General features: G+C 51.7%; 1 protein-coding gene across 1 annotated transcript in view; it reads right to left on the reverse strand.

Moving 5' to 3' along the window:
- tead4 (TEA domain transcription factor 4) overlaps positions 1–12,500 on the reverse strand; it is a gene marked incomplete at both ends in the record, with an annotated part of 27,235 nt that overhangs the window by 13,814 nt on the left and 921 nt on the right. The window contains 2 exons of the mRNA XM_084451406.1: positions 8,816–9,192; positions 12,113–12,204. Of these exons, the coding sequence (XP_084307532.1) occupies positions 8,816–9,192; positions 12,113–12,204 (469 nt within the window). The remainder of the gene's footprint in view (positions 1–8,815; positions 9,193–12,112; positions 12,205–12,500) is intronic.

Raw genomic sequence — 12,500 nt, forward strand, 5'->3', positions numbered from 1 at the left:
AGGTACAGAGGTTCTCACAGCTCCCGACCTCTTTTGAACGTTAAGTCAACGGTATCCCTCAAGTTCCAAACATAGGGTCCTCCAGTTACCAACCAGAATGTTCTAGAAACCCAAATACAAGTAGCCTCTGTGTAAGCCTCTGTGCACCAACTAGCAAACTACCCAGATAGCAAGTGGATGTGTAATGATTCTGGGCCATATATGGGCTGGAACTAAGCCACAAGGGCCAGATCTGGCCTGTATATGGCCCAGATCCGCTTGCTATCTGGGTAACAATACAACGCAACGGTACTGTGAAAACACTTCGCTTGACCACTCTATTGTGCTCCTCTTTCGTTCTACAATATGTATTTCTACTGTCCAGTTACAAGTAGCTGGTGTGTTAAAGGTACCCAATGTAGGTTTTGACCACTAGTATGCGCTCTAGAGCAAATTTGAGAAGGTGGTCCCCGAAAATCTCGTACTACGTCATTGCGTCAATACGCAAGCACATAATAGTGACGTTTCACACATCTTTGTTGTTTTCAAAACATTAGCTAAATATCATTTTGCGAAGAAATTACAAGGTAGGAAAGACATTCAAGTGATTCAACATGTTTATTAGACTACAAGGAACCATATAATCAAGGAATTTCAAAAATAAAACAAAGAACAGATTGTTTTGATTGACGTTCCGTTGGGTACCTTTAAGGAAATGACTGAAATACATGCAAATGAGGCAAGTCTCAATGAAAAGGGTGAGCAACAAAGACAGCTGTCTCACGTTCGGCAACGGTAACTTCCGACATACCGAGCCACTTTTTAAACGTTCCATCGGAATCATGGTCATGTGACCGGTCGTTCGGCGCCGTCCGTTCTACAAAGTCCAGAGACGAGGCCCGTTACCACGCCGACCCCATTGACTCGTGATCATTTGACGGACTCATTAATGACCTGTTAAAAGTCTGTCTCTTCGTGCGGTCAGATCAGATGTCCTGCCGCTCCTAGTATGGGGGTGGAAGCGGGGGCAGACGGTCAAAAATACCCCCGGGCTCACCACATGTGTCACCGAGAAGGAGTCACACACTGATGAGGTCATTGTGTCCACTGGGCGCGGTCCAGGAGGAGGTGCGGGAGAGGAGACGCTGACCAGCTCAGCTCAGTCCAGGGACCTAATATTCTACTGGTTCTACTGTCTCGGGTTCTACTTGACCAGCTCAGAGCAGGGCCATAATATCCTACTGGTTCTACTGTCTCACGTTCTACTTGACCAGTTCATCTCAGTCCAGGGACCTAATATTCTACTGGTTGCACTGTCTCACGTTCTACTTGACCAGCTCAGTCCAGGGATGTAATATTCTACTGGTTCTACTGTCTCACGTTCTACTTGACCAGTTCATCTCAGTCCAGGGCCATAATATTCTACTGGTTCTACTGTCTCACGTTCTACTTGACCAGCTCAGTCCAGGGATGTAATATTCTACTGGTTCTACTGTCTCACGTTCTACTTGACCAGCTCAGCTCAGAGCAGGGCCATAATATTCTACTGGTTCTACTGAGAAATCCTGTCTCGGGTTCTACTTGAAGGTTATGACCGTACAGTAGGATGGGGTCAGGAGGTCAGATAATCTGGGAAGTTATTAAGATCACAAAGTGACCACGTTGACGGACTCCTGTGAGCTGGCGGGTACTGGGAACTAGGGATGAGACGGTATGGATTTTTCCAGTACGGTACGGTACGGTATCTAGTTACACGGTACGGTTTATGGTATTTCACGGTATACGGCATTTCACCTCCCCAACTGACATAAAAAAAACAAGTATTTTACTTCGAAGGAAAACAGCTTTATTGAACATTAGTGTGTCAGTTTATTAATAGCAATCTTATATTAAATTACAAAATTAACTGTTGCAAGCAACTTGAAATGTGAAGTTTCAGCAGCGTGTTATTGTGTAATACCGTAAACGTAATACCGTAACCACAGGGTTCTAATACCGTGGACATTTTATAGCGCGGTTCACGGTTTTACAGTATACCGTCTCATCCCTACTGGGCAAGCCGCTGGTCAAGAGGGCCCTGACCTCACACCCTCACACCCCCCCCATCACGACTGGTCAAGAGGGCCCTACCCTCACACCCTCACACCCCCCTCGTCACGGTGGAGATCCCCAGGGGTAGTGGTGAGTTTGGACGTTGTCACACGAAGGTGCAGCACCCACCCCACCCCACCCCACCCGCACCCCGTCATAAATCTGTCTTTCCCAGCATGCCATGCTCCTCTCCCCAGTGAATTCCTCACATTCCTCCACACTGGACCGTCCTTCTCTGGGACCCACATGTGTGTGTGTGTGTGTGTGTGTGTGTGTGTGTGTGTGTGTGTGTGTCTGCATGTCTGAGTGTCTTGTGTGTGTCTTGTGTGTATGTGTCTTGTGTGTGAGTGTGTATATGTGTGTGTGTGTCTGCTTGCATGTCTGTGTGTGTCGTGTGTGTCTCGTGTGTGTGTGTCCTTGTCTGCATTTCTGTGTCTTGTGTGTGTCTTGTGTGTGTGTGTCTGCATGTGTCTTGTGTGTGTCTTGTGTGTGTGTGTGTATATGTCTGTATGTCTTGTGTGTGTCTTGTCTGTGTGTCTGCATGCCTGTGTCTTGTGTGTGTGTGTGTGTGTGTGTGTGTGTGTGTGTGACACACACTCGGTCTATGTCAGACAGTAAGCACACCCGGCCCGTCTCAGTACACACATCTGCCAGCCATGCGTCTTCCGGAGCGCTGCCACATGTGCCTTCCTGCCCCCCTGCCTCCCCTGCCCCCCCTGCCTCCCTGCCCCCCCCTGCCTCGCTGCCCCCCCTGCCTCGCTGCCCCCCTGCCCCCTCTACCTCGCTGCCCCCCTGCCTCCCCTGCCCCCCCTGCCTCCCCTGCCTTCCTGCCCCCCTGCCTCCCCTGCCCCCCCTGCCTCCCCTGCCCCCCTGCCTCCCCTGCCTTCCTGCCCCCCTGCCTCCCCTGCCCCCCCTGCCTCCCCTGCCCCCCCTGCCCCCCTGCCCCCCCTGCCTCCCCTGCCCCCCCTGCCCCCCTGCCTCCTCTGCCTCCCCTGCCCCCCCTGCCCCCCTGCCTCCTCTGCCTCCCCTGCCCCCCCTGCTTCGATGCCCCCCTGCCTCCCCTGCCCCCCCTGCCTCCCCTGCCTCCCCTGCCCCCCTGCCCCCCCTGCCTCCCCTGCCCCCCCTGCCTCCCCTGCCTCCCCTGCCCCCCCTGCCTCGCTGTCCCCCTGCCTCCCCTGCCTCCCTGCCTCCCCTGCCCCCCCTGCTTCGATGCCCCCCTGCCTCCCCTGCCCCCCCTGCCCCCCCTGCTTCAATGCCCCCCCTGCTTCAATGCCCCCCTGCCTCCCTGCCTTCCCTGCCTCCCTGCCCCCCCTACCTCGCTGCCCCCCTGCCTCTCGGCCCGTGGGAGAGAACAAGGGTCACATGTAGGCATCAGGAATGTGTTGGGGGGGTGTGAGTTCCCCTCCGCTAGAGAGAGAGATGGACCAGGCTGGGGGAGACCAGTTTGTATGTCTACTCTGCTCCGTGTGTGTGTGTGTGTGTGTGTGTGTGTGTGTGTGTGTGTGTGTGTGTGTGTGTGTGTGCGTGTGTGTGTGTGTGTGATACAATTTTTTCCTGACAGGAAGTGACATATTCTGTCCATGTCCTCTGCTCCCGTCAGTCCATCTCTGGGACAGTAATGCGATCCATGTCCACTCAGAAAAAGTCATCCATCACGATGGAAGTTGTCTCAATTACAGAAAGTTAAAAATGTTAAACACCCCAGAGACTAAAGCTAGCTAGCGTCGGCATAATTCCGGCTCGTTTGAACACTTCTATCTCACCTCAGGTGTGGTACAGTCTAATCACCAACACATCTGGAAAAATGTAAGTAATAATGGGCTCCATGACATCACTTCCAGGAATTAGCCTGAGGAATTTCACATCAGATGAGATGGGAGATGACGTGGTCACGGATACGGATACTTCAGCTGCGCAGACAGACAGACACAGCAGCGTCTGGATTCCGTCGCCACCTTAGCAGGAAGGCTAGGGGGGGTTAGGGGGGGGGCTTCCTCGAGCCCTCCCATCACAGCGAGAGAGTGAAGGTCAGCGGTTAGCCGGTAGGGTTACGGTGGGGTCGGGTTCAGGGTCCAGCCCATGTGACTGTCCCCAGCGCCGTCCCCTGGGGACGGGGGGGGGGGGCTCGGATATCCACGTCCAGTGGTCGAGCACACATGGCGCAAGGCGTTAAGTACCCTGTCTGGCTGCGGTCGCCGGCTTCCCCGACACGCTCGCGGGCTCCCAGGCCCGAAGCTCACAGCGGAGCGGCGGTCACGCTCACAACACCCTGCCAGCGCCTGAAATCTCTTTTTGTTTTACAACTGCACACAGCTATTGTCCTGCTGTGAGCTTCCCACATTAACACTTATTAACAGACGCTGGGAGAGAGAGACACGCGCCGGAAACCACCCAGTACCGTACCGTAGCTTCAGGTTCCGCGTTCCCTCATGGTTCTCGTCCTCATGTTTGCGCAGAGGAAAGCGGAGAGAGGTGGACACAGGGACAGAAGGAGGAGGACAGGGACAGAGACGATGTGCTAGTCCCTGCCCCCTGGCCCGAGAGCGCTTTATCAAAGGTCAAGCGTTCAGCGTCACCCGCGAATCTCTCACCCGGCCGGGAAAGTTGGGACCTGGGTGAGGACCACCCGTTTCTTTCCATCTGCGTTTGCATCCCTCTATTAACGAGGGCCGGGCGGTCGGACGCCGCGCCGCCTCGCTCACGACGGAGCTCCGCCTTCTTTCAGCAGCGTGTTTATACCGAGCGCCGGGGGTTACACAGTCGACCGGGGACACACATTCGCTCTCGACTGCTGCAGACCGCCAGTAAAGGAGGTGTGACCAAGCAGAATATGAGGGTGTGTTCAGATCTGCTTGAGGCACAACATGGGCTAGGAGAACAGCATTCAGACTAACGTCAATAACAACATGGGCTAGGAGAACAGCATTCACACTAACGTCAATAACAACATGGACTATGAGAACACCATTCACACTAATGTCAATAACAACATGGGCTAGGAGAACAGCATTCAGACTAGCGTCAATAACAACATGGGCTAGGAGAACAGCATTCAGACTAACGTCAATAACAACATGGGCTAGGAGAACAGCATTCACACTAACGTCAATAACAACATGGGCTAAGAGAACAGCATTCACACTAACGTCAATAACAACATGGGCTAGGAGAACAGCATTCAGACTGACGTCAATAACAACATGGGCTACGAGAACAGCATTCAGACTAACGTCAATAACAACATGGGCTAGGAGAACAGCATTCACACTAACGTCAATAACAACATGGGCTAAGAGAACAGCATTCAGACTAACGTCAATAACAACATGGGCTAGGATAACAGCATTCAGACTAACGTCAATAACAACATGGGCTAGGAGAACAGCATTCAGACTAACGTCAATAACAATAGAAAGGTATAGAGAGAACGAGCTGTAGGTCAAATCTCAACACACAATACAAGTGCACTTTAAATTTAAACTTGAATTCTGTACTTGTGAATATGCAATATATTCTTTCTGTCTGTCTTTCTCTCTCTCTCTCTCTCTCTCTCTCTCTCTCTCTCTCAATATATATATATATGTATTATATATATATATATATATATATATATATATATATATATATATATATTAATGAACATATGTATATGCTCTTATATGTCCTTTTTTTACATCTCTATATGTCTATAGTATGTACACAATCTAAGACTAACGGAAGAACATTTCACTACTTGTACCTGTATGATGTATGTGGACAAATAAAAATGACTTTGACTTTGACTTTGAATAGATATTACATGATCAGATTCCCCCGTCCCATTTGTCCCTTCTGGCCTCCCATCCATCCTGTGTCCGTAGTTACGCCATAGTACGCAACCCCATGCGTGTCATTGCAACGCTCTCTCATTCTCCCTCTCCTCCATGTTCTCTTTAAGACCGCTTGGTTCGTCAGACAGGGTCACGCTCCGCTCCTTTACCACGCTCCGGGGCAGAGCGGAACCCAGACCCTGTGCAAGTCAGGAAATGTTTTGATTGGCAACGCGTGTCGAATTAACCCTCCGCCGCACAAAACCGCCACAATACCCGTGACAGGGCGGCTAATAACGCCGATGAGTAATGGGCATGCGAGGCCCAAAGCATTGTGGGAGAAATGTGGTGGATGCGGGCCGAATATGAGGGCCAGGAACATTCCATTCGATTTAAAGAATTTACGACGGATTTGAGGGAGATAGCTCATGAGCGCTGTTCCGTTAGCGGTTCCTCGTATCGATAGTGGCGCTTTGTTTTGGGGTAAGAGGCATTTCCAAGCGGTTTGATTCGTCTGGTCAGTCCTCCTTGAGTCTGTGGACCAGATCTGTAGATATTATGTAGATTTCGGAACCCGAGCTTTAGCGATAGTGACACCAAACGCCTCGGAAACAAATTAGCATCGATCGGAGGTTTGAACGAGTTGAGTTCGGCAATATGCGCAATGAGACCCAGTGACCCTGACAGGGCTGATGAAGGGGTCTTGGGGGGTGGGGGGGGCTAGGGGGGGGGCAGCTGTGTTGGGGTGATGTAGGAGGGGGGGGGTCTGCATCTGCAGTCTTGTTTCTTTTCTCGTGTCGTAAACGTGGGCTGGCCACGAGGGACAGACAGACTGATGGACAGACAGACTGAGCGACGGACAGACTGAGGGGACAGACAGACTGAGGGACAGACAGACAGACAGAGGGACAGACAGACAGAGGGACAGACAGACTGAGGGACAGACAGACTGAGGGACAGACTGAGGGGACAGACTGAGGGGACAGACTGAGGGACAGACAGACTGAGGGACAGACTGAGGGACAGACAGACTGAGGGGACAGACTGAGGGACAGACAGACTGACAGACGGACAGGATAGGAGGGGCTGGTTCTGGAGCAGAGAGTTTTTTGTGTGTGAGTGGGCGAGCCAGAGTGAGAGGGGGAGAGAAAGAGAGATGGGGGGGGGGGGGGGCATAAGAGGGTCTGATAAATCACAGAAATAGCAGGGGAACAGGGGAGAAGGGAGGCATAAAGACACAAACACACACACACAGACACACACACGCACACACACACACACACACACACACACACACACACACACACACACACACACACAACAGGGGGACAGGTGCAGAGCGAGTGCCACGGAGCCACCGGCAAGAAACCGCCGCTACCTTGGTGTTTATTTGGCCCCTCCCCTCCAGGCGCTCAAAGGGTAAACGTCTATTCTGGTTTAGGGTTACAGCCGCGCTGCCTTGAACCCTCGGCTCCCAGCGCATACCATTCCTGGAGGGCCGGCCCGCTCCCTGGCGCGCATCACCCCCCAATGACCCCCCGCTGGGAGGAAGGGGCACCTCAGCCCGCCCCGCCACCCTCCCCTGATAGAGAATGCGACACCTGCCTCTCCACCCCTCGCTGGCCATTACCGCAGGCTTTATAAGGGTTTAAGCGTTGATCAGGAGGGACCGTCGATGACCTCGCCGAGGGGGGGGGGGCGGACGGGGGTCCGTTAGCGCAACGCTAGCCGGTGCGCGACGCTAGCGAGCTAGCCGCGGCGAAGCGACAGAGGCGATGACAGTGACAGACCTCGTCTGGTGATGAGGTCCGTTTGGCGGACGCGGCCCACCTCTCCGCCGGAGGAGGATCCGCTGTCAGAGCGGCGACCGGGGGGAGCGGGAGCGAGCGGCCGAACAGCTGTTATCGGGCGTCTGTCAGCGAGGTGGAGGGTTAATGTCACCGTACCGTCCTCGGAGGAACTCGGAACGCGTCACGGAAGACATCCTAGATAACGGGAATCCGTCGGCACACCGTGGAACATTTGACCCCAAGATCGTGACCTGAAATAATGTATCTAATTCTGCCACTGATGTAGTTAGGATCAATTAAAATGTCATTGAATGGCAGGATTCACTACAAATATGTCATATTTCATTATGAAATGAGACATTCCAAAAAAAACACGACAGTGTAGCCTAAGACACCAATCTCAGTTTGTCCGAACGTTGTGGGACTTTATTTAACTTTACTTTCTGTATTTTTTGAGTGCAAAATCACACCGACTCTCCTACTGAGCTGGCCGAGGGGAGGGGAGGGGCGTGATGGATCAATCAGGCCCCCAGGAGCATGGAGGCCTCACATGCCAGAGACAGAGAGTGTGTGTGCGTGCGTGTGTGTGTGTGTGTGTGTGCAGGAAGAGGCTGGGCTGGTGGTGTGAAACATGAATGTAGAAGAAGACGTGTGTGTGTGTGTGTGCGTGTGTGTGTGTGTGTGTGTGTGTGTGTGTGTGTGTGTGTGTGTGTGTAGGAGGGGTGGGGAGAGGGGTGAATGAAAGGGATGTAGTGTAGTGAGGGGTTGTGTGCGTGTGTGTGTGTGTGTGTGTGAGTGTGTGTGCATATGTGTGTGTGTGTGTACTGATGTGTGTACGTGTGTACACTTGCAAAAGAGAGAAAGACTGTCCATCTTTGGACGGGGTTGACAACTTTCATCTGGACGTATTCTACTGTATATTTGTCATTTTTGCTCCTCTGTGCCTCTGGGAGGCGGGATCAGAGACAGTATACCTGCCTCTGATTGGAGGATGGAGAATGTAACATGCACTACCTCCTTATCCAATGGCCAGAGCAGACCGTATACCATATCCTTCACATCCGGCACCATTAACAAGACAGGGGTACAGTTCGAGAGGGAGGAGAGAGCAGGGGGTTTGGGGGGGGGGGGGTGGGGGGGGCGTACCGTACATCTTGCCCTCGTCCGAGAGGATGATCTTCCTCCGGCCGCAGGGTGGGTAGATAGCCAGGGCCTCTTGGAAGCTCTGCTCGATGTCCGGACTCCACACCCCCTCCGCATCGCTCTCCAGGGGCTTGTCCAGCGGTTCGCTCAGCTCCTCGCTGGCGCCCCCTGGCGAGGGGGCTGGCACCCACTCCGCCGACGTGGTGGGGGGCCGGGTGGTGGTGGGTGGGGGGGAGGGGGGAGAGGAGGGGGTTGGCTGGTCTTGGGGGGGGGTGGGGGTGGGGGACAAGGAGGCCGGGGTGGGCTGGGGGGGGGTTGTGTTGCTGCAGTCGTAGCGAGGAATGTCTGGTCGGAGGGGGCAGGACAGGACAGGGGGGATCCTGGGTAAAAACACAAGACGCCATATTCAGGTTAGGGGACATTATAATCGACAAAGTCTGAGAGGGCTTACTGCTCCTCTTTTAAAGCCAAATGTATTTTACCTCCTCCCAGCGACAGCCCAGGACTAGAGATAATGTTTTCGGTGGTGTGTGTTGGCTCGTTCGTGTTTTAGTAGGATTACGCAAAAACTACCAGACCGATTTTCATGAAACTTGGTGGAAGGCTGTAGCATGGTCCAACGTGGAAGCCATTCAATTTTGGAGTGGATGCGAATCACGGGGAGGGTCCAGGAGCCGCCCAAACACGGCTGGCCATTCACCTCAGTAAGATGTCTAAGAAGAATTTTCGCTAATTATCAGCGGAGGCTGTTACACACACACACACACACACAAAAGTGCGCACAAGGAGACTGAATGAAGAGAATGACACGTTTGTTTACCTTCTAAAACTACATACGTTGTTTAACATAGTTTTAAGTAGGCAATGATAACCTGACTCCTATCTTTCACTTTCACTTTCATTATTGTGTCTTTTGCATTTTTTCAAAATAAAAGTCCCCTGCTTCTATCATATTTTTATTAGGGGGACAAACTCATGTTGTAAATATTGAGGGGACGTATCCCGTGTGTGTTGCAATCGGCAGTCAACAGTGAGAGGGTCAAGGAGAGGCAGCTCTCATCACTTGCATCGCAGTTTTGGAGAAAATGTAAGTTATTTAATAGTCAATGTTTTATTATGAACATACAAATGAATTTTAGATTAAGTTAAATGTTTGTGTATGCTGTCAATTATAGTTCTTAGGAAGAACTTGCGGACAAAATCGGACAAAATCGGAATCAGCAGGTCAGACTTTTAAACAATTGTAAATCTGAATCGGCCAAGAAAAGCCCAGTTAGTGCATCTCTAGGTGTAGCACGGGCCAACTTAGAACCCATTAAACCATCCAGACACGGCCGGCCCACGAACTGCCCAAACACACCCATTCACCTCCATTCATTTTTTAGACCAGGTTTACGCTAAAACCACCACACCATGAAACTCGGTGGAGGTGTGTAGCATGGGTCAACTCATGGGTCAACTAACAATCCATTCTGGAGTGGATGTGAATCACGGGGAGGTCCACCAGCAGCCCAAACACGGCCCATTCACCTCCATTCATTTTTTGGACTTGGGGAGAGAAACAATCCTCCTCATTCATTGTGAACAGGGGGAATTGAAAAGGTCATATCTCGGCACGGGAAGGTCACAGTGACACAGAGTTTGGATACCGAACATGTCCTGGTCACACACACGTGCGCATGCACACACAATGAATCCGTGGGCGGATGTTTGTGCTGTCTGAGCACCACTTCTTGTCTTTTGTGTTATTTTTCCCATATTTATCACGTCAATTTTGATTTGAAAATCACTCTCATAACATCCTCCCACCCCCTTTGAAACAAGCTTTGGTCAAGGAAGGGTCGAACGCGTCCAGGAAAAACCCTCCAGATTGGGTGACCTAAGTGGGGTGAGGGGGATGGGGGCGTGGCCACGCATCACGGTCATATGAAGAGGGGCGAGAGTGCGCCGGGGCTATAAGATCACATTGACCCGCAGTCGCTAATCCTGCTTGGAAAAAGCACCACAGATCAGGAATGAGATTAGAGACATGAAAACAAACAACATGGCAACGAAAGAGAGAGAGAGAGAGAGAGAGAGGTGTCTGAGGAGTAACTAAGTCAACAAGACTGCTTTCACACACACACACACACACACACGCACACGCACACACACACACACACGCACACACACACACACACACACACACACGCACACACACACACGCACACACGCACACACACACACACAAACACGCACACACACACACTTGGATAGGCCTTCAATGAGGCTCTCAAATCAAGGTTATTTAAAGCTATCTATCTTTATTAAGATCAGATCATTTAATGGCCCCAGGGGCAGTCTGGGTAATGATTTGGCCGGGTGTACAACAGCTACGCCGGCGTGCTGGAGTGCTGTTGAATTTAATTCTGAACAAAACAGAACTGAACTGGATTCCATCCAATTATTTTCCATACAGCAGCCCCCACATAAAGAGAGAGCCCCGCCCTCTGTAGCGTTTAGCTCTGGGCTTCCTACACTACAAATAAAACAGCCTGTCATTCATTTCCTTCCTGTCAGGTTTATCTAACTGGCCGTTTAAGGTTATTAGACAACAGAGTAGCTAATAGTGATTTAGACTAGAGGGTGGGTTGTGGGTTGAGTTTGGTTGTGTGTGTGTGTGTGTACAGTATGTGTGTGTCAGGCCTAGCGGTATAGGGGTCAAAGGGCAGGACGGGAGGGAAGGGGTTGTCCCGGTGAGTCAGAGTGTGTCACGTCACGTCTGATAGGCCGATAAGCTCCAGCTAGACTCCGCCCCCTCTCCCCTCTTCCTCTTAATCCCCCCTAATGTTCCACTACACTTCCTGTAAATGAGCTGGCTAGTTAACACACACACACACACACTCACACACACTCACTCATAGACACACATAGACACACTCACGTACACGCACATACACACACACACACACACACACACAGGACAATGTGTCCATTCAGAATGAGCAGAGCAGACTGACCCCCAAACAAATGAACAATCATCCTAGACCAACACCAGACGACTACAGGAAATCAGAAATCGCTCCAGACTCCAGACAAACACACATAATCGTCCACAAGATCAACAAAACCTCATTGCGGACATTAACAACCTAACCAACCACCCACTAGTGTAGCTGGTCCATACTATGTCAAATATACAGCAGTCAAACACACACACTTTTTACACACACACACACACACACACACACACACACACACACACACACACACACGCGCGTTATCTCCACACTGACCCTCAGGAAGTTCTGAGTGACCCACGTACAGTGTAGACCGAGCACAACGTTGTCGGTCCCAGTGACGGTGGGAAGGGGCGGGGCTTCTTGTGATGGAACATGTTCCCCGGAGTTCCGCTGAGGGTTCCACATAACAACACTAAACACATGGAGGGAGTCAACATGTCCACCAGCTGCTCCTTCATCTGCTCCTCCACCTGCTCCTCTATCTGCTCCTCCATCTGCTCCTCTATCTGCTCCTCTATCTGCTCCTCTATCTGCTCCTCTATCAGCTTCTCTATCTGCTCCTCTATCTGCTCCTCCACCAGCTCCTCTATCAGCTCCTCTATCAGCTCCTCTATCTGCTCCTCTATCTGCTCCTCTATCAGCTCCTCCATCTGCTCCTCCATCAGCTCCTCTATCTGCTCCTCTAT

The sequence above is a fragment of the Borostomias antarcticus genome, assembly GCF_949987555.1.
Source record: "Borostomias antarcticus genome assembly, chromosome: 16".
In the NCBI taxonomy this organism is placed as follows: Eukaryota; Metazoa; Chordata; class Actinopteri; order Stomiiformes; family Stomiidae; genus Borostomias; species Borostomias antarcticus.